This window comes from Siphateles boraxobius, unplaced genomic scaffold (assembly GCF_051911475.1).
Source record: "Siphateles boraxobius isolate OS27281-9 unplaced genomic scaffold, OSU_SipBor_1 28, whole genome shotgun sequence".
Classification (NCBI taxonomy): domain Eukaryota; kingdom Metazoa; phylum Chordata; class Actinopteri; order Cypriniformes; family Leuciscidae; genus Siphateles; species Siphateles boraxobius.
The window spans coordinates 220,001-247,500 of record NW_027508897.1 but is presented as its reverse complement, the minus strand read 5'-3'; the positions used below and the strand labels follow the sequence as shown (position 1 = coordinate 247,500).

The following is a 27,500-nucleotide window of genomic DNA, read 5'->3' as shown; positions in this document are numbered from 1 at the left end:
AAACATGATCGATTCAGAATCAGCTTCTCACGCATCCAATCAATAAACCCCAGACAGACAGAAGAGCTGAACACACACTTTCTGCACTTAAAGATCATTAATTTTTTAATCAGATTTGTCATGGGGACAATGAGATTCAACTTCAGTATACCTGCAGATGTGAAGTCATGAGAATAAATGTTCATATAAATGTTCATCAGAGAAGACGCACCTGAATTTGCCGAATTTCTTCTTCCTTTTGTTTCGTAATTTCTGAGACGACAGCCTGATGCTCTAAAACACACATACACATTCATAAACTCAATATCTACATTACTGTAAATATGAATATATAGTTGTGAATGTACGTGAGAAATCTCAGTGAACACACAACAGACACGATCGTACTTTAATAAGCAGTCAGTTATTAATTCTGATGGTTATGGTGATGAGGACAGATGTGGATGGAGCGATGACGAATCTGTCCTGTGGTTGAAGCCTGTTGCTAGGCAACATTTGTAAACAAACAGCAGCACGTGAGGAAAATGAGCTAATGCAGTGATGATGTAATTTGACTCTGATGACGAGTTAAATGAGACGGAAGTGATTGAGTTACTCACCCTCGTGCTCCTCGCCCGCTGCAAACCACCAGAGTGAGAGAAATAATCTAGTTTAGACATTCAGACGCCTGAAGATCTTCCTAAATCGGGTTTATGAATCTAAGAGACGAACCTTGTAATATGATTTTATGTTTTTACAGAAGTTCTTCTGCTCAACGAGACTGTCTTTATTTGATCAAAAATACAGTGAAATTGCAAATTCAAATAAGTGTTTTCTATGAGTTTCGTAGTAAATTGATCAAAAGTTACAGTTAAGAAGGGCTGCACAATATATCAAAATTATCGAAATATCGCAAATGTATAAATCGTGATATGCATATCGCAACAGCTAGCAATAACTGGAGTCATGAACAAAAGACAAAGAGAAAATCACTCACTGCTCTCGGCCGAATAACTTCTGTAGCTTTAATAAGAATCAGTATATATTTAATTCATGCAGTGAAAACTAAGCAGTGTTTTGCATTTGATTATTCAGTTTCTGTTGTTAAATAATCCTAATGTAGGATAAGCTGGTTTACACTGATGTTAAAATAACACTTCATATGTTACAGTGAAACACTGATGTTCTCTTTCAGAATTGTAGGGATGTTTTCATGTCACAAAAAGAATGTGAAACACGCATGTAGGTTATATAATTTTAATATATATTAAAAAAAAATAATTTAAGTTTATTTTACACACTTTAAGCATTATCGTATCGCATATTGAATATCGCATTATTTAACGAGTTATCGCATTTTTCTTCAATATCGTGCAGTCCTACAGTTAAGACAGTTCTAATGTTACAAATAATATTTCAAATAAATTCTGTTCTTTTTAACTTTTCTATTCATCAAAGAATCCTGAAAAATAAAATGCATCAGTTTTCACAAAAATATGACCCTTTTTTTTTTCAACATTAATAATAATTGTATCACACAGGGTCACATGAGCACTTGAGATTCTTAAAAATAAAGTAAATATTTTATGAATCAGTTTAATGTTTTATAGGAGGTTTGTGATACCAACATTTGAGTGATTCAAAATAACAACAAAAAATATGACATTATAATATATACAATATATAACAAAAAAGAAGAATAACTTTACTGTTTGAGTAACTTGTGTTGGCGCTTGCAACGACAAGGTCATGGGTTCGATTCCCAGGGAAAGCTAGAACTGATAAGAATGTAAATGTGTACCTTAAAATGAAATGTAAGTCACTGGATAGAAGCATCTGCCAAATGCATAAATGTAAATGTGTGCTTCAGTTTGACGAATGCAGACAGAACTAAACTTGAGAGAATGGAGTGAGATCTTCCCGTCATTTTGCCCAAATGATGTCACTTCCTGGGTGTCACAACTTTAGGCATGATTTGAATAGGGACAAACCCATGCTGGATTTATAGCAAGGTTTATAGCGGGAAGCTTCCGGTCTCTGTTGAATCCGACACTGAAGAGACTGAAACTGCAGTTCATCCACTGGCCACTAGAGTCAGGCTGAGACTCAATCCCATAATCCCACGTTAAAATGCCAAACTTTACAGCAGAAAAAAGTAGTTTTATCACTAATTTTGCCCTTCATGAAAACTGTGATTTTTTTTTATAACTCATCCGTTTGAATTATATTAAGCCTTAAAGTTCTGCATAATTAAGGGCGTGGTCACTTGAGTGACAGGTGGATTGCCGCTGATGTCACTGCTAGCCGTTTGTTTGCTGTCTGTTAGCGTCACGTCACCTCAGCTAATCCTCCTCGCTGCACATGTTCGTTTATCCGGGAGTGACGCGTGGCCAAGATGGCGACGGCCGGCTCCGCCCACTTTGGGCTTCAAAAACTCTACGTGTGACGTCACAGACACTATAAACCATAGACTGTAAAAAAAATATGGGTGTAGAGTGTGTGTTCCTACCGTCCTCTGTGTATTTGGGCTCGGGCCCCTCGTCTCCGGGCCGGGGTGTGTGTGTCGGGGCCCACAGGCTCCTCAGGTGTCCAGGCAAACGCTCCAGTGATGGAGGAGGCTGGCTCACTGCCGCCCATGTGTACAGCTGATCGTGCTGGAGAGAGGAGAGAGAGAGACAGAGAGAGAGAGAGAGAGGGAGAGAGAGAGTGAGAGAGTGAGAGAGAGAGAGAGAGAGAGAGAGAGTCGGTCTTAGTACACGATGTAACTACAGAAGAGTCCAGGTTTAAATAGGAGAAATGTTGAAACTCTTTGTTCAGTTTTTTGAGAGATGCTAACGATCTAATCAATGCTCTATGCTAAGCTATGCTAAAAGTGCTACCGCCAGACCCGGAGATCGGCTGAATCGATTCGAAACCGGTAAAACTCCACTGTTTAACTCTATGGGAGTTGGAAAATGAGTCTATTTCCATAAAAAGTGGAGTGTTCCTTTAATAATGAAATTGGTCTTTTTTTGTCTCTCTCAGAAAGCAAAGTTGGGTAATGAAGATCTGAGACGTCTGACGATCTTTACTTCGCTCTCGCACACACAGCTTCAGTGTTACTTCTTTTTTTGTGATTGTTGTGGGCAAAAATCCCTGATTATGCGGCACGTTTTCTTAAATGCGACGGAATATGCGGGATATTTATGCGATGAAACTGCGGGAACTTGCAAAAACTGCGGTTTGATTAAGAAGAGAGAAAAAAAAAAGTTATTCCCCAACAGTTCTCGCTAGGCTACCACCTTAATTTAAAGAGTGATCTCTTATTACTTCCTATGATAAGCAAGCATAACATCACAGAAAGTGCTGGAATATTTAAATCTCATCTCGTTTTATTTCAGACATTAATAAACACACGGCTCAAACTTACAGGACACTGATGAGTCCGACAACTTCTGCAGCTTTACGAAAGGAATATGCTACAACTTCTGTAAAAATGAAAAAAAAAAAAGTAAACAAAAAAAGTGTGCTTCCCGTTTTACAGCTTTTCGATGATGTTCACGTCGCGTAATTACGTTGCCATGGCAACAGGGGGAAATGGCTGCTCGTGTGTGAAGTAAACGCAACATTTTTAAACTTTCTGCCAAGATATATGTGGCTTTTTTGCAACGAAAATACGGGGATTATGAAATCATGCAAGCCCCGCATGTTTTGCGCAGAAATCGGCAGTTTGTGCGGCGTATTTGAAAAAATGCGGCCCCCGACTGATTATGCATTGAATTATGCGATCGCAAAATCGAGTTTTTCTGGAGGGACTGTTTAAAGTGTTTTTGACGCATGTAAAGAGGAGCCTTTAAAACAGCGTGACGGGCACTGTAATGCAGTGAGGTCTCACAGGACTCACGTCAAACTTGGGCACGATGTGTGCGCTGCTGCCGCACGGCTCCCTGAAGCAGTCGCTGAAGGGTAACAGGAGACCCAGAGCCAGGATCCTGGAGCAGATCCTCTCCACCTCCTCCGGCTCGCTGCGATCCTGCTGACGGAAGAACCTCTCCAGCAGCGTCCGCCCTGCACACACACACACATCAGGCGGTTTACGCTGCGCAAACACACAAAATCACACTAATGTTAGCATATTCTGTTCAGAATTACACGCTACCATGCATACGGTTTAATATGCGAAGGATGCTTGGTTGCACTACGGAATAAAAGATACTTTTTGCATTTTTATGCATTAAAAAGAAAAAGCAGCAAGAGCCGATGAATAATAGTCAGGCTGAAAACCGGCCTGCAAGACACACACAACCGAAAACAGATAAAAATCACACTAATGTTAGCATATTCTGCTCAGAATTACACTCTACTTACAGTATTTGTGTGTTGCATACGGTTTAATATGCGAAGGATGCTTGTTTGCACTGCAGAATAAAATATACTGCATTATGCATTTAGAAAAAGCAGCAAAAGCCAATGTAATATTAATCAGACTGAAAACTGTCTCGCATTCAGAACCAGATGCATTTCTTCAAGTCCTCCTGTAGTCAATCATTGTATCCCATAAAACTCATCTTTGATAACAAAAAAACGTTTTTACCTTGTATTTAGTATGCGCGGTTCTATGAATATGCAAATGAGCCCCGCCTCCACTCACTCACTCACTCAGAGATCCACTGGTTGACGATCACACGTTGATCTGATTGGTTACAAGGTAGTTTGTGACGTCAGAAACACCAGCGATTTCAAAGCGTGTTTTTGAGACTGTCTTTGGTTCACTGCAGTTTTAAGCAGAAAATACTCAGCAATGCTGTCGACTTATGAATTTACACATGCTTTGTCTTAAAGCGTATTAAAAACACAAAATTAAAAGCTGGATTTTCAGCACTTTAAGGGAAATTCTAATGTTTTATTCCAAACACAGCTTGCATTTCAAAACCTAAACAACATGTTCAGCTTTGAAACAGCCAGCAGTTTTAGTTCATTAGTTACTGAGGAACATGGAGTGTGTTGGCGCTGTCATTTCTGCAGTGCACACAAAGACTGTTGTGAATGAGTCACTGCTGCAGTGCTTCAGCTCTCAGTCTCTCTCACACACGCACACACAAACGGAGTCACATGATCACTGCACTCCCGCATCAAACCACAACAAAACACAATCAGATTTGAACCTTCCGGCTCACTGTAATCCAGTCCTGACGGGCCAGAGCTGGTCTCAGAACAGTATCTTAGTCATATAGACAAACTGTCTGTTATGGAGAAAAAAAAGAGAGAAAAAAGGTAACCGACTTCAATTATTTTTATTTATAAACTCAAAATGGCAAGAAAAAAACCCTATACATCTAATATATTTCACTTTCTGAGAAAAAAGTCATAAGGAATAAACTGATAATTGCAAGAAATAGGCCTAAAGTCCAAATGGTGTGATATAAACTTGCATTGGCACGAAATATAGTCAGAATCGTGAGAGGAAAAAAAAAATCTATATTTAATATATTTCACAATACTTAAAAAGTCAGAATTGCAAGATGTAAACATGGAACTGCAATAAAGTTAGAATTGCAACAAATAAAGTCAATTGTTAGATTGATAAAAAGATAAAAGATTTAAAAAAAAACTATATATTTCACAATTCTTAGGCAAAATTGTCAGATATAAACTCAATTGCAAGACAGTCAGAATTGCAATAAAGCAATTCTTTAACACTAGTTTTTATGCGCATGTTTTCTTTTTGGATAAAAATTATCATCCGCCACAATACGCTTATTTCACGCAGCCGTTATTTTGAAATTGAAAGCGAGGCTCCGGTGGGAAGAACCCCGGAAGTAAAGATAAACAACAATGCCTTGGACTACCAACCTGAAGCTGTTGTATGTTAATATCCAATATAGGATAAGTATATAGTTCGTTCCTGCTATTTTTACTTGCTGGAAAAAAAAAAAAAAATTATAAATGATTTTCACTGTATATAGTCTAAAGTATGAAAGAAATGTATGTTCATTTTTAGAATAACTAATTTCTATATTAAACACAACAATACGCCTTCGCATTCGCGACTCTCCTATGATTAAATGCGACACTTCCGGTTTTCTTCCCACCGGAGCCTCGCTTTCGATTTCAAAATGGCTGCCTGAAATAAGCGTATTCAGCACAGAATTTTTGATTTTTTTTTTTTGCACATCTTGGCGATTCCATCCAGCAGTTATTTTATGCAATATCCCAAAAAATGCATATAAAATAGGTGGATCCAAACATGGCTAAAGTCAGAATGGCAATAAATGAATTCATAATTGCGCACAATTACTTTTTGGATTTTTATTCCATGGCAGAAACAAGCTTCCAGAGTCTGTGACTGTTTTCAGAGAGACTCTGTAACTGCGTCTGGAGTTTACAGCTCATTAACTTCATTAGCATGTCAATAAACACAAAGAACACAGTCAGAGAGCCAAGACACAGCAGGGTGCATCATGGGAGATGTAGTTCTGCCTACTGAAGACATCACTCAACACACATTCTCCTGTCTCTAGGGATGAATGATATCAGTGAGCATATCAATATTTGAATTGATCAGCATTGATCCTGATTGGGCAGATATTGGAGTTCAGTGTGAGAAAAGACATTAGCCCGGAGCAACAGAGCAGACACACACACTCACACGGGCGACTGGCACGCGTTTAGAGAGATCTGACATGTTTAACCCGATGGAGAATGAGAAGAGGACACACGAGAAGCAAGAGCGAGTCTAAAACCAGCAAAATAACCCAAACACTGGAGGAAAATTATCTGAGCTTATTATCTGAAGCTACAGCAAAAGAAACATCGCTTTCGCCGCACAAAAAGAGATTTCTTCCTCATTTATAAAGGAAAACAAGTCAGAAAAAACATCTAACCCTTTTTAAAACAAGATGCATTTACTTGAGAAGCAAAGTTACTTATATAAAGTCTTGTTTTCTGAAAAAATCATAAAAATAAAGTGACAATGCTTTAAAAAAGGGGGGAAGACCTCCAGTGGGGTCAGAAAAAAAGACTATTTAAAAGAAAAACAATAATTGTCTCCTACACAAAATTGTCACTTTACTTTGATATATTTCTCAAAAAAGCAAACCTAATATCTTCAGTCATGTTGCGTCTCCAGTAAATGCGTGTTGATGTAAGGATGTTCAGATGTTTGTGCTGGAGGACAGAAACACTGAGGAAGAACTTCAGATTCGGTGTGTTGATCTTTCAAACTGGTTCTCGAGTCAGTCAGGAACTCTGCTAATGTGGAATAAATGTCAGATATTAAAGTGATTAGCCCCACTCTTAGATATAAATGTACTTTATTGGCATCGACGGATCCATGAAGAATAACATCCACACCAGGCTTGGGCGGTATCCAAATTTTGATACCGTCAAACCTCCTCCCTATTTTATCGGGGTATACGGTATTACCGTGACTAATTTAAAATTATGACATAAGGCTCAGACAGCGTCACCAAACTGTTGGCTTGTGTCTACACCGTTCAGAAACTGAATACCAGATCGGGCAAAAAAAAACAAAAAAATAAATCAAGGCCAACCCGTGCACGTTGTGTCTGATCCCGGCTGACATCATTAAATGTAAATGAGCCGGAGCCCTATTTAGTCTCCGTAGTGAACGCGCCTATAGAGAGAAATGCACATCCTGGATTAATCCGAGAGCATGCTGCCTATATTTCTTTTCCTTTTGAATTGTTTCGTTTAGAGAAATTGATGAATCGCCATCTCCATAGTGAACGATAGAGAAATGCACATCATGGATTACATAATCAGAGAGTAGGCTAGCCTATTTCTTTTCGTTTGGAATAGTTTCGTTTAATTTGATGATCGCCATTTCCGTATGAACGCGCATAGAGAGAAATGCACATCATGGATTAAATAATCAGCGAGTGGCCTATTTCTTTTCCTTTTGAATTGTTTCGTTTAATGAAATTTCAAGCTTAGTTTAGATATCTGTAATGTCTGTGAGACATACACTGAGTTTCGGTTAATTTATGATGAGATTTCAATGCAAGTGACGGCGGCGCCAGCGCACGATCATGTCATGATTATGTTGTCTGCTATATTTGATTCTTATTTATTAAATCCAGGCAATTGGTTGATTAAAAAAATGATTAAAATTACGAAATTCACTTTAAAGAAAGGCCTTTTACAAAATGAAACTTAATTAAGTGGTCAATGTCTGACTCCCGATGCATCCCATCTTACTCGTGCTCTTCAGTTTTCATTATCAACGTAAAAAAAATAACATTATAATATTTTAACAAATATAAACGAATGCGCTTATTTAATGAACTCGGGGCAAAATGCATCCTCGCAGCAGTGAGTGGGTGGTTGTTTCGGAGATGCGACATTAGGTTAGAGGTGTTTCCATCTCTCGCAGTCACCTTTTATATTGCAACATTTACATATTGCCTCGTCAATATTTACCGCCTCTCCATTCTCTCTCTCTCTCTCTCTGTCTCTCTCTCTCTCTGTCTCTCTCTCTCTCTCTCTCAATTCAATTCAATTCAATTCAAAGGGGCTTTATTGGCATGAAAGTTTTTGAAACAATGTTGCCAAAGCATATACAAAATATACAAATAAAATATATATATTATATATATACATATATATATACTATATATACACATATACATATATATATACATACATACATATACACATACACATACACAAACATTTAACACAATGTCTGGATATATTTGTGTGTGTGTGTCGGTCACTCACTGCCCCTCAGGTTGTGGCATGTTTGTACATATTTGGCAGCAAGATAAGTTCTGTCTCCTTCTCCCAGGATAAAGTTTAATTTAGAAATTTGGGATTATATAGTTAAATTTGTTAAAGTAAAGGTTCCTTGTGTCTTTGAACGCTTTACATTGTAGGAGAAAGTGCATCTCTGTCTCAACCTCACCTGTCAAACAGTGATCACATGTTCTGTTTTCTTTTGGTTGCCATGATTTTTTGTGTCTTCCTGTTTCAATTGCCAATGTGTGATCACTGAGCCTGTACCTGGTTAGGATCTGTCTCTGCTTTCTATCTCTGACAGTAGAGAGATATTCTGCTAATTTATAATCTCTTTTTAGGGTCAGATAACATTCTAGTCTACTTTGGCTTTTAGTTTCTTCTTTCCAATGTTCCAGATAGGTTTCTTTGCATTGTGCTATGATTTGCTTGACTCTGATTGGTGTTTGTAAGGCAGTGTTGTTCTGAGGCTGCTCAGACTGTCTCTGACGTGGGCCAGTTTGTCTGAGTACCAGTTGACATAGGGGACTCTTTTCTGGGCTCAGCTCTTGGGTTCGGAGGGCCTTGGAGTGAAGTGTGTCTTGGGGGCTGGATTTCAGGTGGTTAAAAAAGTTGAGTGTTCTCTTTTGGATGTTAATTATCAGTGGGTATCTGCCTAATTCTGCTCTGCATGCATTTGTTGGTGTGTTTCTGTGTACGTGTAGAATGTATCTGCAAAATTCTGCATGAAGAGATTCTGTTGGGTGTTTGTCCCAACGGGTATAGCTCTGATGACTGAGTGGACCCCATATTTCACTACCGTACAGCGCAATGGGCTGGATGACACTGTCAAATATTTTAAGCCAGATTTTAATTGGGATTTGGAAGTTATAGAATTTTCTCTTAATTGCATGTATAGCTCTTCAAGCTTTTTCTTTTAGTGCATTCACTGCCATGTTGAAACTCCCTGATGCTGATATGGTTATACCAAGGTAGGTATAGCTCATGCTGTGTTCAATGAAATCATTATTAATGGTGAATTGATGTTTGTTCTCCTGACATCTTGGGCGTTTTTGGAAGATCATGATATTAGTTTTCTTCAAATTTACAGCCAGAGCCCAGTTCTGACAGTACTTTTCTACTATGTCTAGCTGTTGCTGTAATCCTTGTTTAGTCGGAGACAGTAGAACGAGATCGTCAGCATAAAACAGGGACTTCACCTCTCTATCTAGAAGGGAGAGGCCAGGAGCAGCACATTGATCTAACTCAACAGCAAGCTCATTGATGTATATATTAAATAAAGTTGGACTTAAATTGCAACCCTGCCGAACACCTCTTCTCTGGGTGAAGAAATCAGTTTGTTTGTTGCCAATTTTAACAGCACACATATTTTCTAAATACATAGATTTAACTAGATCATACATTTTGCCCCCTATACCACACTGTAGAAGTCTGTAAAAGAGACCTTCATGCCAAATAGAATCAAAAGCTTTTCTGAAATCAATGAAACAAGAGAATATTTTACCATTTTTAGTTTGGTGTACATGTTTATTAATTAATGTGTGTAAGGTGTATATATGATCAGTGGTGCGGTGTTTTGGGAGGAAACCAATCTGACTTTTACTTAAGATGGAGTTTTCCTCAACGAAATCTAGCATTCTTTTATTTAGAGTGCTACAGAATAATTTGCCTAGACAACTGCTGACAGAGATGCCACGGTAGTTATTAGGGTCTGATTTGTCCCCACTCTTATGAATGGGGGAAATGAGCCCTTTGCACCAGATGTCAGGAAAACATCCTGACTGTAGAACAATATTGAACAGCTTTAACAGTGCAGCCTGCATCTCTGGGGTGCTGCATTTGAGCATCTCGTTTTTAATGCTGTCTGGACCACAAGCTTTCCTCGGCTGGAGAGATTTTATCTGTGTGATCAATTCTTCCCAAGTAATTGGAGAATCAAGAGGGTTTTGGTTGTCTTTAATTGTTTGTTCTAATGTTTGGAGTTTTTCTTTTATAAAATTTTGTTCTGGTCTAATTTGTTTAATTGGTATGTCTTTGTAAAGGTTTTCAAAATGTGTTTTCCAGATATCACCATTTTGAATGGGTAATGGTTGTTGTAGTTTTGTGTTGAACTTGTTCCACATATTCCAGAATTGATCCTGATTAATGGCGTTTTCAATATCTTCAAGTTTCATGTGGGTATAATTTTGTTTTTTGTTCCTAATTGTACATTTGTATTTATTTAAAATGTCATTGTATCTAATGCGTAAGGCCGGATTGTTTGGTTGGCGGTGTTTTTCATTTGCTATATTTCTAAGGTCCTTTCTGATGGTCTTGCATTCTTTATCAAACCATTTCTCAACATTTTGTCTTCTAATAGGCTTATTTTTCTGTTTTATGAGGTCAGCTCTGATAGCTGCCTTATGGAATATTGTGTTGATGTCATCAATTGCCTTGTTTACACCATTTTTGGTAGGGACATATTGAGTTTGGTCGTATATGAATATGTCATTCATCAGATCAGGTGATTTCAAGGCCATGATGAGTTTGTCTCCACTGTCTGGGGCCCATCTGTAGCCAGGATTTAAATCATTCAGCTTACCGGGTTCTTTTGTTTTGGGATTTAATTGATCTGGGAGTTTAAAGAACAGATTTATTTGGTTGTGGTCTGAAAGTGGGGATTGCTGTCTGACAGTGAATGCACTGATAGTTGAGGGGTCCATGTCAGTGATTGCATAGTCTACTACACTAGATCCATGAGCTGAGGAGTAGGTGAATCTCCCTAAAGAGTCCCCTCTGAACCTACCATTAACTATGTACAGGCCTAAAGCCCGACAGAGATGCACTATCTCCCTGCCACTTTGATTAATTTCACAATCGAGGTTGTTCCGATGGGTGATGGTTGGTGTGGTAAACAGGGGGGCCTGATCAAATACATGGTTGTGGCTCTGTGGGTCGATGACATCAGGTTCAATTCCTGTTCGTGCATTCAGATCGCCAGTTAGAAGAACATTTCCCTGGGCCTGGAAGTAGGCGATTTCTGAATGGAGAGTATCAAAAATATCTTCTTCAAAATAAGGAGAATCAACTGGGGGTATATATATTGCACATAGATAGAGATCTCTATCAGTAATGCCAAGGGTTTGATCTATTCTCAACCAAACATGGGATTTACCCTGTTTTACGGTTGAGATCTGACTGCATAGATCTCCTTTGTACCACACCAAGATCCCCTCCGATGTTCTGCCCTTACGTATGTTTTTAAATTTTATAGAGGGCACCATGATTTCGTTATATCCTGGGGGACAGTGAATGAGTGAATCATTTTTACACCATGTTTCTGTCAATATAATTAAGTCAACATCTTTTATAGATTTAATGAATTCAGGGTTTTCACTCTTCAGCTCAAATGTCGAGGAGTGGAGACCCTGGATATTCCAACAGCTTATATGTAATGAGTGCATTAAAAACAAACAAAATGAACCCATATAGTAGGACAAAAAAAAAAAAAAAAAAAAAAACCTTCAACCTATCCCTTTATAATACTAAATAAATTAAATAAATATTTACAAATTATAAATATTACTATTATACTAATTTCTACCATTGTTATTATTACTATTACTAACGAAATATATATATATATGTTCTGTTACCCAAATGGTAAAGTGTTTTGTGTATGTATATCATGTATTTATCTCTCTCTCTCTCTCTCTCTCTCTCTCTCTCTCTCTCTCTCTCTCTCTCTCTCACTCTCTCCCTCTCTCACTCTCTCCCTCTCTCTCTCTCTCTCTCCCTCTCTCTGTCTCTCTCTCTCTCTCCCTCTCTCTCTCTCTCTCTCTCTCTCTCCGTCTCTCTCTCTCTCTCTCTCTCTCTCTCCCTCTCTCTCTCTCCCTCTCTCTGTCTCTCTCTCTCTCTGTCTCTCTCTCACTCTCTCTCTCTCCCTCTCTCTCTCTCTCTCCCTCTCTCTCTCTCTCCGTCTCTCTCTCTCTCTCTCTCTCTCTCTCTGTCTCTCTCTCTCTCTGTCTCTCTCTCTCTCTCTCTCTGTCTCTGTCTCTCTCTCTCTCTCTCTCTCTCTCTCTCTCTCTCTCTCTCTCTCTCTCTCTCTCTCTCCCTCTCTCTCTTTCTCCTCCACACTGTCACTTGATGACAACTACATAAGCATTTTTAGGCATTATTAAAGTCGCATAGAATGACAATAGCAGAGTCACATGACTGTCTCTAACGTTTATCCGGTTCACATCGATCCGCATCTCATCGCTCAATAGAGACTAACATGTGCTTTGAGCTTCAGCATCTCACGATCTGATTGGCTGAGAGCGAGCGAGTGATGTCACTAATGGACAAGAGTCCTCAGGGTCTGACCAGCACGGTGCCATCTGCTCGCGCGTGCGTGCGTGCGTGTGTGTGTGTGTGTGTGTGTGTGCTGGAGAAAAGAAGGGATCCAGATCCTGCTCCATCACTCAATTGAATCACAGAACTGAATCAACATTGACCTGAAACGATATTTTTAGAGCTTGAATCTGAATTCGTCTCATATTTGCATCATTGATTGTTATTTTCCTGTTTGTTACAGTGAAGCTGCTTTGAAACGCTCTGCATTGTATAAAGCGCTGTAGAGATAAAGCTCATTCGTTCATGCACATCTTGATGAACACAAACCACAGGACTAATACTGGAGCTCAGTGTTCGAGATCACATGACATCTCCAGCACGAAGTGTTAAAGTGTGTTTAAGAGTTGTTTATGATTGCCACACTGATCTAGAATAAAACGACGTCACACGTGTGTATCATTAGGAATGTTTACATGCACTAATTTGTCAATCCGAATGAATTCAGTGTGATTTCAGATTCAGAAAGTTCTGTTTATATGAAGCCTAAACTCTGAAATCTGATTCACATATTTGTTTACATGTGCATTACATTTATACTGAAGAAATTGGTCAAAATTAAGTTTATATTTAAACAAGAAAAAAAATATGTGTCAGTTAAGTCAGAAAATCAACTTAATTCAAATATTTTTCTGGCAGATATTTGTTTTAAGCACAAACTCACTTCATCGAGATAATTATTTCAGCTTTGCTTCTCCAGTAAATGCATTGAATGATTTCAATCAAACAAGACAAAAAAACTGAGAAAGAACATCTTTTTTTGTACAATAATGAGTCGCATCCATTCACTAACACAAAGAGCTCTGCCTTAGACATCTCCACTGCCATCCCATAATGCCTCGCTTCAGGACAGAGACTTTGAGCATGCACGTTCTGTATAGTATGAATAAAATTTGGATGTACAGTACAACATCCGCCATGTTGTTATTGTCATGTGACCTACGGTGTCACTTCACCTCCATTCATGTATACTTTAATAAACTAACATCAACAAGAACTAACAATGATCAACGCATGGGTTACAGTATTAATCTGTTGAACCATTTAAAGTCTGACAAATGATAATAGTCAGAAAAACCTACTTTTTAAATTTTATTGAACCTTTAGATAAAATATCAAAAATAAATGTGTGATTTTTCTTGATAATCATAATTAACACTTTAGAGATATTATAAGTGAATTTTATACAGTAGGCCTTTGATAAAAGCACCAGATTTTTTGGGGAAACACTAATATTTTCTAGTATCTAGTACAAGGTTTCATGAACTAACAATCAAAACTTCTGAATTATGTATTAATCTTATTGTGCATCTCAACATTTATGATCAAAAGTTGCATCCGTTAACATTAATGCACTGTAAACTAACGGCAACAAAGGTTAATATTGTAACAAATGCATTTCTCAAAGTTAGTTCTTGTTTAAACATTTAAAGCCTGAATAAATGATAATAATCAGAATAATTTTTTTGTTTTTTCAAATGGAAGAGTTTATTGAACTTTTAGATAAATTATCAAAAATACATTTTCAATAAGTATGCATGTGTGATTTTTCTCGAGCATATTTGATACTCGAGACATTAGAACTTTATGTATTAAATATGATACAGTAGGGGTTTATAGGGTTACATCACCAGATTTGTTTGGGGGGGAAATTCACACTAATATTTTGTCTTCATTTAATTTTAAAAACTCCTACTACAGTGACACTAACTTTTTTAAAAGTTAACAAATATTCCATACAAAAGTTGCATCCGCAAAATGAGTTAATGCACTGTAGACTAACATTAAGAAAGGTTAAGAAACAAATGCATCGCTCAATGTTAGTTCTCGTTTAACCATTTAAAGCCTGAAATGATAATAGTCGTTATTTTAGAGTTGATTGACATGCATTGCTCATTATTAGTTCATGCATTAGTTAATGCACTGTGAGCTAACATTAAAAAAGGGTAAATAAATATATTAGTGCTGGACAATGATTAATCACATCCAAAATAAAAGTTTGTGTTTACATTATATATGTGTGTGTACTTTTTATAATTATTTTGAATATATGAATCCACACATATGCATGTATACATTTAAGAATTTTTTTTATATATAATATAATTTATGTATAAATGTAAATACAGTATATGCATGCAAATATTTCTTAAATATATACATGCATGTGTGTATTTATATATTCAAAATAATTATACACAGTACACACACACACACACATATAATATGTAGACAAACTTTTATTTTGGATGTGATTAATGATTGCCCAGCACTAAAATAAATGCATTGCTCATGCTCATTATTAGTTCATGCATTAGCTAACGTAAACCAGCGCGACCTTACGATAAACTATTCCCGGTGTCCCGAGCCTCACCTGTGAAAACCTCCTGAAAGCCGCATGCCGAAGCCTGAGACGCAGACGGTGTCCGGGTGCGGCCCGTCCTCAGCGCTCCCTCCGAGCCACCGTACTCCAGATAGTCAGCTGACCCGACGGCTTTAGGGGCCCGGATGTCCTCGGTCCAGTCCGCGGACCGGCTGATGGGTCCGGTGATGCTGTGCGAGCGCTGGCGTCTGACCCGTCTCCTGTCGGGCCGAGGGACCCGTGGACTGTGTGTGGGGGACGGGGCCGGGGAACACGAGGGAGAGCTCAGCTGACGCGTCGTGGTCTTGATGTAGGACGTGCTGATTGGTGGATACGGTTTCACCGAGGACTTCAGGAGCCGCGTGGCTAAAGGGCTTTCAGTGTGCGCTGGGAACGTCACGCTAGTCTTACGCCGTCGCTCGTCGGCGCTCACACACTCCACCGATCCCGTGGAGAGTGTGTCCGTGCTCGGAGCCGAATCCTCCTCGGCCTCAACCGCGCTCTCGAAGGAAGAGCTGAGGTCCGGGAAGCTGGTCGTCACGGCAACCGTGGGATCGGGAACGGGGGGGTCGGGATCTTTTGTGACGCCGGCACAAAGGCCCGCATCCGAGTCTGCATTCACTCCATTCACAGCCGGGATCTGCGATTCGCTAACCAAAGAAAGAACAGACACAGTGTGACCAACATGGGGAACAAAACACTATATACATGCTTTTCTTACTCGGTGTTTTTGTCTCGTTTCCAGTCCAAATATCTAAAGATTCTTAAATTGAGAAGCATTTACTAGATGAGTAAAATGGTATTAGAAATTATGTCTTGTTTTCTGGGGGGGAAAAATCAAAATTAAGTGAATTTTTGCTTAAAACAAGCTATATGAGCAGGCAATGGGGTCAGAAACAATGTTAATTCAAACGAAAACAAGATTATTTTTCTGACCCCAGTGCCTGCTAATATAGCTTGTTTTAAGCAAAAATTCACTTCATTTTGCTGTGCGAGATACAAACATATTTGATACAGTCAACATGGGGAAATCTCAGAGTAAAACTGGGAGTTGTGAAAAATATGATTTATGCATTATCTATGCATCATCTTTTTACTCTTTTAATAACTGTATCATATATGTGACCCTGGACCACAAGACCAGTCACATGGGTCAATTTTTTGAAATTGAGATTTATACCTCATACCTAAAAAATTTACAAAATATCTTCATGGAACATGATCTTAATATCCTAATGATTTGTGGCATAAAAGGAAAATCGATAATTTTGACCCATACGATGTATTGTTGGCTATTGCCACAGATATACCCGTGCGACTCGTTCTAATTTTCCTTGCTTTTATTGTGTGATTATTTTAACTCCTTTCTGTATAAATATATAAAGCATTTATTTGTGTGAGTGAATGCCGCACAATCACAAACAAATGCACAACTTTAAAAGGAGATTTTCTCAATGTTTTGATTTTTTTTTTTTTTTGCACCCTCAGATTCCAGATTTTAAATAGTTAAAATTATCTCGGACAAATATTATCATATCCTAACAAACCATACATTAATGGAAAGCTTATTTATCAATTAAAAAAACGACAACAACCATGGTCCAGGGTCACATCTCTTAATTCCTTTTAAGAAAAACTGGGAGTTGTGAAAAATATGATACGGACATACAAGTGTTTCGCCAGATGAGAAGTTTATCTTTTTCACTGTTCATTAATTTTATAACTGCATCATATCTCAATATGCCTTGCTTTCATTGTGTGACTATTTTAACTGGTTTCTGCATAAAGCACTTTGAATGGCCACAGTGTGTGTGAAATGCAACATGAATAAACTTGCCTTGCCTTGCCTAGCCTAGCGTGCTCGTGTTTGGGAAAGGCTTCCAGCACTGTGAACGGCTCGGGAGAATCAGGAGTCGGGGTGTTTTCTTTACAGTCACGTTCCCACGGGATCTGGATGTCGCTGAGCATCACTCCCTGTTGTATCCGGATGGCTTGCTGGATGTCAGCCAGTAAATCCTCCTGTTCGGCGGCCGAGTGGAAACTGTACATATCCGTGTCGGATCCCGAGCTCCGGATCTTCTCCTCTTCCTCGGGCCCGTCGGGAAGAAGAAACACACGAGGCCTTTCGGTCTCGGCATCGGAGTGTCCGAGCTCATCATCCCCGGAGAGATCCGGTGTTTTATTGTTGCACTGAGACGGAGCGCTATCCAGCTCATCTAACGCATCCTCTTTGGACGCGCTCAGGAATCCCTTGGCTTTCAGATTCTTGCGCTTGCGGATGTGAGGGAAAACTGAGGATCTGTCCGATTTGCTTTTCTTCTTCCCTCCCTCCCCCGCTTTCCCGAGTGATTTCTTCCCTTTCTTCACACCCTCGTGAGCCCCGTTCTCATCCGCCACTCCTGCTTCCCGCTTTAGCTTCCCGTCCTGGTTTCCCATGATCAGCGGCTCTCTCACGCCATGGCCGTGTCTCGTGCGCTCGCTCTCGGGTGAGGATGATGACGAGGAGAGGCGTGAGGAAGACGAGGCTGTGACGAAGGAGAGATACAGAAGCTCGCTCTCGCTCTCATCCCGATCGGAGCCGGGAAGGGAGGGGCGTTGATCCCGAGGGACATGCGCGCGTGCTCGTGTGTGTGTGAGCGGATCCTCTGAGTGTGTGCGGGGGAAGATGAGCCGCTGGCGACGGCCCAGACTCAAGGCCTCCAGCAGCTTGTGTCCGATCCCGGGAAGCTCCAGCTTCTGCATCGTCTCAAACACACACACACACACACACACACACAAACCAGCTGCAGGGACGAGCATCAGCGCGTTAATGAACACACTCGGAAATATAAACTAGCTGTATGAAAAATAAAATCGGTTTTTTTCACACTTAAGCGTAAAACACTTGTTTTATTTATATATTTTATTTTATTTATGCATTTGTTTTAAGACAAGCATGCACATTTTCATGCGGACTTTTTTTCTTTTTCCCCTCATTCAAGCTTAAAACACTTATTTCTGCAAACATTTAAACTCATTTCAGCTCATCATTAAAAAAGAGTTAAAAAGCAGTTTCAGATTAGACTGAAAATAATGGTGGGATATTAAACTGATTCACACTGAAAAATAAAGCAGCTGTTAAGACTTTTAATTAACCTCATTATTTTATATTCTCTTAATTTATTCTTATATTTTATATATTTGTCTTAATTATAACACATATATATTTAAAAAAAATTAATTTATATGTTTTATACTATTTATACATTTGTTTTAATTATAACAAATTAATTTTTAAAAAATATATATGTATATGTTTTATACTATGTATACATTTGTTTTAATTATAACATACACATATATATATAATACTTTTATTATCTTTCTCTCCACGTACATAGATTTTTTTTATTATGCTCTACTGGTAAATATTCATTAATTTAATAAAAACATATTTTTTTAATTGATATATATTTAAAATATTTTATTTCAGAAAATGTTTAGAAAATAAATTAGCGGGTTTTTTTTCACTTAAGGTTTAAAAAACACGTCCTCACTGCAAACATTACAACTGATGATGAACTCAGTCATTTAGTGAAAGGAGAAGAAAAATGTTTTATAGGATATTTGCATATTTAAAATGTCGGATGTGCACTGATTTACAAGCACAATTTATCATGCGGACGACGGCTGAGCTTTTACCCCGTTTAACCTTTAAAAACAGTTAATAAATAAAAATAAATCTATTTTTAAAATAATTTGCTTAATCACTTAAGCTTTAATTCACACTGCTCAATTAAACATCTGCAAACATTTAAACTCACTTCATCTCAGTCATTTACTGAAAAGAGATTACAAGATAAATGTTGTTAAAGGATTAGAAGTAGTTTTAAACTTTATTCATTAACTATTCATACAGTAATTAGAATTTCTCAAGTTTTTTCCAATCAAACTTAAAGAAATAAAATATCATATATATAAAACATTCTCTAGACTTGTGTTTGTTTGCTCATCAGACACATTTGTCTCATTTTAAGTTTTTTTTTTTTACTGTAAAACTAGATAGAGCAGGCATTTAACAGACACTATTGTCTTTAATACTATTTTGTCATATTTTAATCATATTATTTAATAGGTTTTGCATCATTGATTGTTATTTTATCTTCGCAGTCAGTTAGTGAACAGAGATAGGAATCAAACATTAAGAAATGAAACTGAAAATAATGTGTGAATTGAAAACTACATTTACAGTGATGTATAAACAAGTGTTTAAACTATGCTGTTCTTGTTCAGAGATGCATTTTATCCCCCAACTTCTGCTTAAACTCGTATATTAAACATACAAAAACAATTATCATAAGCATGTTCAGATAACAGCATTGTAGTACTTCAGTTATTCATTTTCAGTTCTACTGCAATCAGACACCCTTACATTATCTATGTAAAATGAATCTTTGCATATTTGACGCATTTACAGTAGTTTCAACTGAGTCTACAAGTGCACGCGCGCAATGACGTCTTCGGCTACTGTGAACGCGCGTGATGACGTCACGACGCTTCGGTCAGCCGTTTGCAGTGATTAATTTATAACTCTTAATTTGTTTGGTAAAATAATTTCTTACCCACATGCGTTTGTTCCGCCAATCTTATTTCGGTTTCTCTCTGTCGTTAGCAAATTGTTAACTAAAAAAGATAGGTGATTGTTGTAACGCGAAATCAAGGACTTTAATGACTGACAGTGACTCGAACCCAATCAAAGAACACCCGTGAACTCATGTGAATCTGAAATCAAACTGGACACTAAGATCTCTTCAGTTCAAAGATACTAACGGCTATAAGTCGGATTCTGAATTTTAAAACCAATCGACAAAAAACAATTTATGCTGTAACTGAAAACGCGCTTGAACGGAGAGAAACTGCCTGTAACTCTGAACTTCTGTTTAAAACAGAGTGTTTGTGGGTTTGTCTCGTGTCATACTCACTCATAAATCAGTGCAGCTCGTTAAACACACCGTGTGTGTTTGTGTGTGTTCATCTTTCCCGCCGGCTGGTGTAATGCGCGTCCTTGCGCCGCGCGCGCGCATCTGATTCCTGCTGCGACAGCGACACCCAGCGGCCAGTGGCAGTCATTACACGCAGAACAGGGCGAGGCCCAGCGAGGTTTTGATCATCAGTGCGGTTTAATAAACCAGTGAAATCAAAATGTTACACAACGAAAGAAAAGTCAAACTTGATCTGAATCGGGGAAAAATATGTGGTAAATAACATTAAACGTGTTCACATCTTCCTTCCACAGATTATGTGCTGAACCGGTTAACAGAATCAGCGACTTTCATAATACTTATGTTATGTGAAAAACCGTTCAAAGAAAACATTTTTAGTACCTCATACAAATTATAACAACAAAAGGAACAGTTGGTTTTATTGATCAAACATCTCAGTATAGACAAAACTCATAACATTTTGTAAAGAAGTTTATGATCACTTCCGGTGCTACAGTAATCAATATAAAGATTAGCAATCATCATAGATAAAGAAACAATGAACCAAAGTGAATTAAAATATATATTCTGCTTTTCCCGAGTGTGTTTGTATTCCGCCCACTAGAGGGGAGTGTCGCTCTACCTGTGATGTGTTGAGCTCTTGTGTTAAAAATACTGCATCTCTCGACATTAATAACTACACATACTGTATACAACATTATTAGTGATCAAGGGATCTTAGTCCCCAAACATGCTGAGAAACGGCAGATGTTCCAATCACTGTGAGAAATCCACTTTTAGAGGAAATCCCGTCATTGTTTATTTTCAGAGACATTTACATATTCACGAGGGCATTGTTTTCTAACCAACCATATAAAAAACACCATGTATTTATTGTTAATCTAACACGGCTCCATGTTCGCTAAACTACATAATCTGACAGATACAGGCACTAAACTCCCATTCATTTGACATTCATAACCAGAGATATGCATAGACACAATAATGAAATGTCACATTTCACAATTAAAAAGAGGAATACGTTACAGGATCATTTTACATTTCTAGACGAGTGTTTTGCAGCAGATCCTTCCCCTGCTTGAAGTTGTTTTTGCACGCATTTTTAGAGGAAGAGGTTAAAAAAACTGCTGAACCTTACAGTTCAACACTCAAAGTTGTTTAAATGTATACATATAAAAAAGCCTTAAATATGTAAGTTTAGTCAATTTGAAATAAGTTGTTTAAAAGGGGCTTTAAGTAGAATTGAGAAACCCGTGTTGTTAGCGACACCGCTGGCCGTTAATGGAACTGCAGCAGCACTTCCTGCTCGTGAACACGTGACTCGATTCAATGACCTGACATACTTACAGAACCTTTTCGTTCTTCACTTAGAAGTAAAAAGAAGTTAGAAATACATTTGAGAGCGACGGTTAGGTTGAAGGGATAAAGGGACCTTTTCAATACATTTGCATTGCAGATATATAGGCTCGTTCTGTGGAGTACCGCCCCTTTTGGGCATTTCACTGTTCCCACGGACTTCCATACAAATTAACATTTATTTATTTATTTATTTCGAACTGCAGGCACTGCAATGCATTTGGTTCTGGGAGGGCTAGCGCTAACGTGCTTCTCATCATACCAGGAGATTATTGTAAGTCCCTTCAGTTTAAATATTATTAATAGAGGTAAAGGTTTGGTTTCCACCAATCGCTGCATAAGGTTACGTATGATGACGAAAGCACGTCAGTGCGAGCCCTCCCGGAAGCGATATTTTTTTTCACATGATGGTACGGGAAGACTCATGAATATTCATTAGGGAACTCATGCCTGATTGGTCTGATGACCTACCCCCTAACCCCGCCCCTAAACCTACCAGTCACTGGGGTTAAGACCAATCAGGGATGAGTTCCCTAATGAATATTCATGAGTCTTCCCCTACCATCCTGTGAAAAACAATATCGCCTCCCGGAACCCATAGAGGATTTTTTATTTTTTTTATTTGTAGAATTCATTATTTTTATTTATTACAGAGTTCAATATCAAGTTCTTGACAAATTTCTTTTACAAATTTGGTAAGCATAACTTGAAACAACAATAATTTAAATAAAAAGAAACAAACAAAAAAAGAAATAAAAAAAAAGGGCATCAGAAACATGTTAAATTCATTTCGGAGATACACAGAGAATGCACTGCAGAGCCCGTGTGGTGAAGAGTTGAGTCCCAGTTTAGGACCCAAACAATCTGATTGGTTCAAAGCACGTTTTATGGGTAATCGCTTTAGTGCCTGGTTATAAATCAGATATCACTTTATTATACGAGTCGAACTACGTATAAGTTAAAAGACATTAATGGTTGTTATAACGTAACGTTATAACAACCATTAATGTCTTTTAACTTATATGTTTCATATACTAATATAAACCGAAGCTATAGATTGTGAAATTAATAATTTCTCGTTCTTAGTGTTTTTTTGTTAGCTTTAGCTTGATAGTAGCATAGCATACAGAGCTATCCGAAATTATTAGAGATAACGTTTTTTTTCACCATCTACGATATTTTCGATAAAAAAAATCTGTAACAAATATGATACAAGCATAAATCTGTTTAAGAATTAATCATGACATGACATGCTTGTAATTAAAAAAAACATATTATGCCTTATTGCTTAATAACAATTAACAATGTCGCAAAACATACCTAAAATGCAATTTCTTTCACTTTAACTATAATCAGGATACAAAAAACAAACAAACATGAATTAAAGTTTGATTGATTACAATAAGAATCGCGAGAACAGTTTTAGATCAGGCATATTACTGGGGTCCTCGTCACTTCGCTGGGACTCAACAACATAGACAGTAAAAGAAACAATTAGGCTTCATTGGGTCCTGCATTAATAATTCAGATTGTTTTTAGCACCAGCCGCCACTGAGTTTGAATGAATCCTTTTTCTTTGCATGATAATTGACATTACAGTGAAGAATCGCTCATTATTCTGAACATTGTTTAGAGAGGAAGTTCTCGGGAGCGCGCGCTGCGTAACCGTCACATACTTTTGATTTTGGCGGCAAAAACGACCAATCAGTGTATCGGCTCTCATAGACAACCTGGGAAGTCGAAACAGGCCTCGATCTTTACATTTCTCTACAAGCTGTTGACAATAAAAACACAATGGCGATAAAAAAAAGCTATTAATAAATGAAAATTCCTAAATACAGCCCCTCTATGTGACAACTTTGATATTAAGTGAAATCCAGGAAAGTTAGTCTAGGTTGTGATAGCTAATTTCAACAATATTCATATTTTTCTACAATGAAGTGCACACTTCAATACAATTTAAACACGTTTTGTGTGGTGTTGGTTCGCTGAAAACACGGTCATTCTCCCGACTGAAGCTGCGATCCCAGCATTAGTTCTCAATCATACTTTATTCTTCTTAACATGCAAGAAGGTTTTAACACTGATTTGGAAACACTCTATAAAATAAAGGTTTTTTTTTCATTGAATGCCATAGAAGAAGCATTCTTAGTTCCCCACAAACCTTTCAGAGATCAGCTCTTAAGAACCATTTTTAATAAACTAAAGTTAAAAACCTTATGCGAAATGGAAAGATTAAAGGTTCTTCGTGGAACTATTGATGCCAATAAAGAACTTGTATTTTTCAGAGTGTAGAACAGAAAAACTGGTAAAGCTGAGGATCCGTGGGCAGCAGGGTTTTGGCTCCATCTTCCCACAGCGCTTTTATTGGCTCATTACCTCTCTCAGGGGTGAAAATACACAGAGGAATTGTAAGTTAGTGTGGAGAACCGTCTCAAAGTTTTACAACAGTATCTAGCCAAAGATGTACTTGGAATAAAAAAAAGATTCCACATTTAACAGTAAATGTTCTCGCTTTAGAAATTAGTTTTCTGTTGCAGTCTCTCAAACTCAAAACAAAGTGCTTCAGTTTTGCAGTGTGCACTTGACTTAAATTCATTCAGCATTATTGGAAACGCATTTAAAAACAGTCATGACATCAGACCCAGTAAGTCATTTAAGCAGTAAAACAATTCAAGAGCTGAAAGTAGGAAATCACACAACATGGAGCATCACAACATAACCAACCACCATAAAAACACATGACCAGATCAAAAGCAAGAACTGATTGAATGTAAATGCGTATAGCTTGAATGCAATGGATAAAAGCGTCTGCCAAATGCCTGTAAATGTACATATAAAAAAGGATGAGCCCTTAAATACTGTATGTACCAATCATTAGTTTCAGTAGGAAATGCATCAACACGGGAAAGAAAACTTTTCATTTCATAAGGTTTATAATTATGTACAGGGTGCAGAAAATATTTCTTTAAGTCACACAACCCGTGTTTGATGGCTTCACTGCAAAAAAAAAAAAAATTTCTTCCTTGTTAGTCTTTTTTTCAGTTCAAATATGTAAATACTCTTAAAGTCCCCCTGTAGTTAATAATATTTGTATCCTTTAAAAATGTCCAAAATTACATATTTAAAAGTTTTTTCCTTGAAAAAATTTCTTCATGCCTTAAAATATCTTGAATGTAACTCGACACCCTTGCCTCATTTAGTATGCGCGGTTCTATGAATATGCAAATGAGCCCCGCCTCCACTCACTCACTCACTCAGAGATCCACTCGTTGACGATCACACGTTGATCTGATTGGTTACAAGGTAGTTTGTGACGTAAGAAACACCAGCGATTTCAAAGCGTGTTTTTGAGACTGTCTTTGGTTCACTGCAGTTTTAAGCAGAAAATACTCAGCAATGCTGTCGACTTATGAACTTACACATGGTTTGTGTTAAAGCATATTAAAAACTCCACATAGACACATAAACAACATTAAAAGCTGGATTTACACCACAGGGAGACTGTAAATCAAGATGCAAAATGATATAATATAAGAAGTCTTGTTTTCTGAAAAGTGAGTTGAAGCTTAAAGCAAGATCAAATATCTCTCAGAGGGGTCAGAAAAATTTAGAATAAAACATTTTAAAAGATTGCGACTTTATATCTCATAATTGCGAGTCTACATATTGCAATTTTGACTTTATTTCTAAGAATTGCGTGTTACAGTATAAGACTGACTTTTTTCCTCAGAATTGCATTTTTATATCTCAGAAATTCTGACTTTATTTATCAGAATTGTGAGATATAAAGTCAGAATTGCATAAAAAGTCGCAATTACCTTTTTTATTTTATATTCTTTATTCTGTGGCGGAAACAAGCTTTCATAGAAAAATACTTAATTCATTCAAAGGAAAAATTATTTTCTGACCACATTGGCAGATATTGTTTTATACGTTAACGCATTTAATTCTGATGCACTTATCAGACATAATATCATAAATAATTTTGCTTCTTCTCCAGTATATGCATCTTAATTTAAGAATGTTTAGATAATTGTGCTTTAGCAAGCAAAAGGATTTGCCGATGGGGTCAGAAAATTAATCTAGTTTCCGTTTGAATTAAGATTATTTTTCTTACTCCATTAGCAGAGAATTTTGCTTTTTTTAAGCAACAAATCTCTTAAGAAAACAAGACAATATCTTATGGCGTTTTACTCCTTCAGTAAACGCATATTGATTTAAATTTTTTTAGTTATTTGGACTGGAAACAAGACAAAAATACTGAGTAAGAAAAGCATATTTGTAGTGTATAAACATTAATACTGTACAGCCCTTCAGAAATCAACGCACAATGTCAACCGTCAGTCCGGACTTGGTCTTTTAGTTTTCTGACTTCATAACTCACTATTGCCACTTTATATCATGTGATTCTGAGATAAAAAGTCACATTTGGCACATTATTGTTTTATGCGTAAACTCACTTAATTCTGATGCACTTATCAGATATAATATCATAAATAATTTTTATGAGCATTTTTGCATTGTTTTAACTGAGGCATCTATAAACATTAATACTGTACAACCCTTCAGAAAACAACACATTGTCGAGCTTCACTCCGGGCTTCCCAGTTCAAATATCTAAAAATTCGTAAATCAAGATGCATTTACTAGAGTAAAATACCATTAAAGTAGATTTATTATGTCTTTTTTTCTGGGGGGGAAAAAACGCAAATGAAGGAAATCATGAAAATCTGACTTTTTCCGTGTTTAAGTGCTATAAGCAGTGCATCTACCAACACAGAAAACATGAAAAGTGACGGCAACTCATTTGCATTTAAAGGGACAAACACAAAAACAGCTGGGTTTTTTCTCACACCAAAAAGGGGCACATTTGACAAGCTACAATAAATGATATTTTGAGGTTCACAGACAAATTCTGAGATTTATATTACATCTTGAAAAAGGGGAAACATATTTAAGAATTTTTAGTTATTTGGACTGGAAACAAGAGAAAAATACTAAGTAACGAAAGCATTTTTTTGCAGTGTATTAACATGACTACGGTCTCCCTTCACTCGCGGCTGTGTCTGCGCTGGGTCTTCACTGGTCTCTGTTGAACTGGTTTGTTGTGTTTCCACTGACACATCAGGATGGACCTGAAGGTGGTGCGGAAGGTTTTGTTGCAGAGCGCGTAACACATGGGATTAACCGTACTGTTGACGTAGCACAGCCAGTAACCCAGAGCCCACAGCGTCGCAGGAATACACTCGTCACAGAACGCGTTCAGAAGGACCATGATGTTATACGGCGTCCAGGTGATGATGAACGCTAGCAGAATCGCGCTCAGCGTCTGCGCCGCCTTCTTCTCCTTCACCAGAGACACTTTTTTGCGCGTTTTAGCCTGGCAGGGGAAGCGTTTATTGGTGTTAGCGTTGGGTTGGTCTTTCGGCGGAGTCTCGTTTCTGGACGGTTTGGCGTCGGAATCCGTCGGTCGGAGGCTTTCGAGCGCGATTGAATAAACGTGACGTGCGTTTTCAACGTCTTCGTCTTCGTCATCATCCGATTGGTCGATGGACATGGCCGTCTCGTTGTTATTCCAGCTGTCGCTGCGATTCGTGTCGGTGCTACCGTGTTTCCACCGAAACCAGAGCCACAAACGGCGTTTTGTTTTCCTGGATCGTTTCCGGCTTGACGGATTCGGATCGTAGCTTCGATTCTCCGCTTCTTCCCCT

General features: G+C 37.8%; 2 protein-coding genes across 4 annotated transcripts in view; both read right to left on the bottom strand.

Annotated features, from left to right (window-relative positions):
* fmn2b (formin 2b) overlaps positions 1–20,495 on the bottom strand; it is a 62,214-nt gene extending 41,719 nt beyond the window's left edge. The window contains exons 1-7 of one of the 3 annotated variants that reach the window (XM_077245691.1): positions 20,410–20,494; positions 17,286–18,231; positions 15,461–16,098; positions 3,863–4,026; positions 2,489–2,633; positions 600–617; positions 212–273 (exon numbers count right to left, since the gene is read on the bottom strand). In XM_077245691.1, coding sequence (XP_077101806.1) covers positions 212–273; positions 600–617; positions 2,489–2,633; positions 3,863–4,026; positions 15,461–16,098; positions 17,286–18,231; positions 20,410–20,413 — 1,977 coding nt within the window. In that variant the 5' untranslated portion in view covers positions 20,414–20,494. Of the gene's footprint in view, positions 1–211; positions 274–599; positions 618–2,488; positions 2,634–3,862; positions 4,027–15,460; positions 16,099–17,285; positions 18,232–20,409 lie in introns of all 3 variants that reach the window. The other 2 variants (XM_077245690.1, XM_077245692.1) reach the window with 2 other exon arrangements.
* Positions 20,496–26,839: 6,344 nt separating this feature from the next.
* chrm3b (cholinergic receptor, muscarinic 3b) overlaps positions 26,840–27,500 on the bottom strand; it is a 5,023-nt gene continuing 4,362 nt past the window's right edge. Inside the window, exon 2 of the mRNA XM_077245693.1 lies at positions 26,840–27,500. This exon is cut by the window's right edge and continues 835 nt beyond it. Within this exon, the coding sequence (XP_077101808.1) occupies positions 26,840–27,500 (661 nt within the window).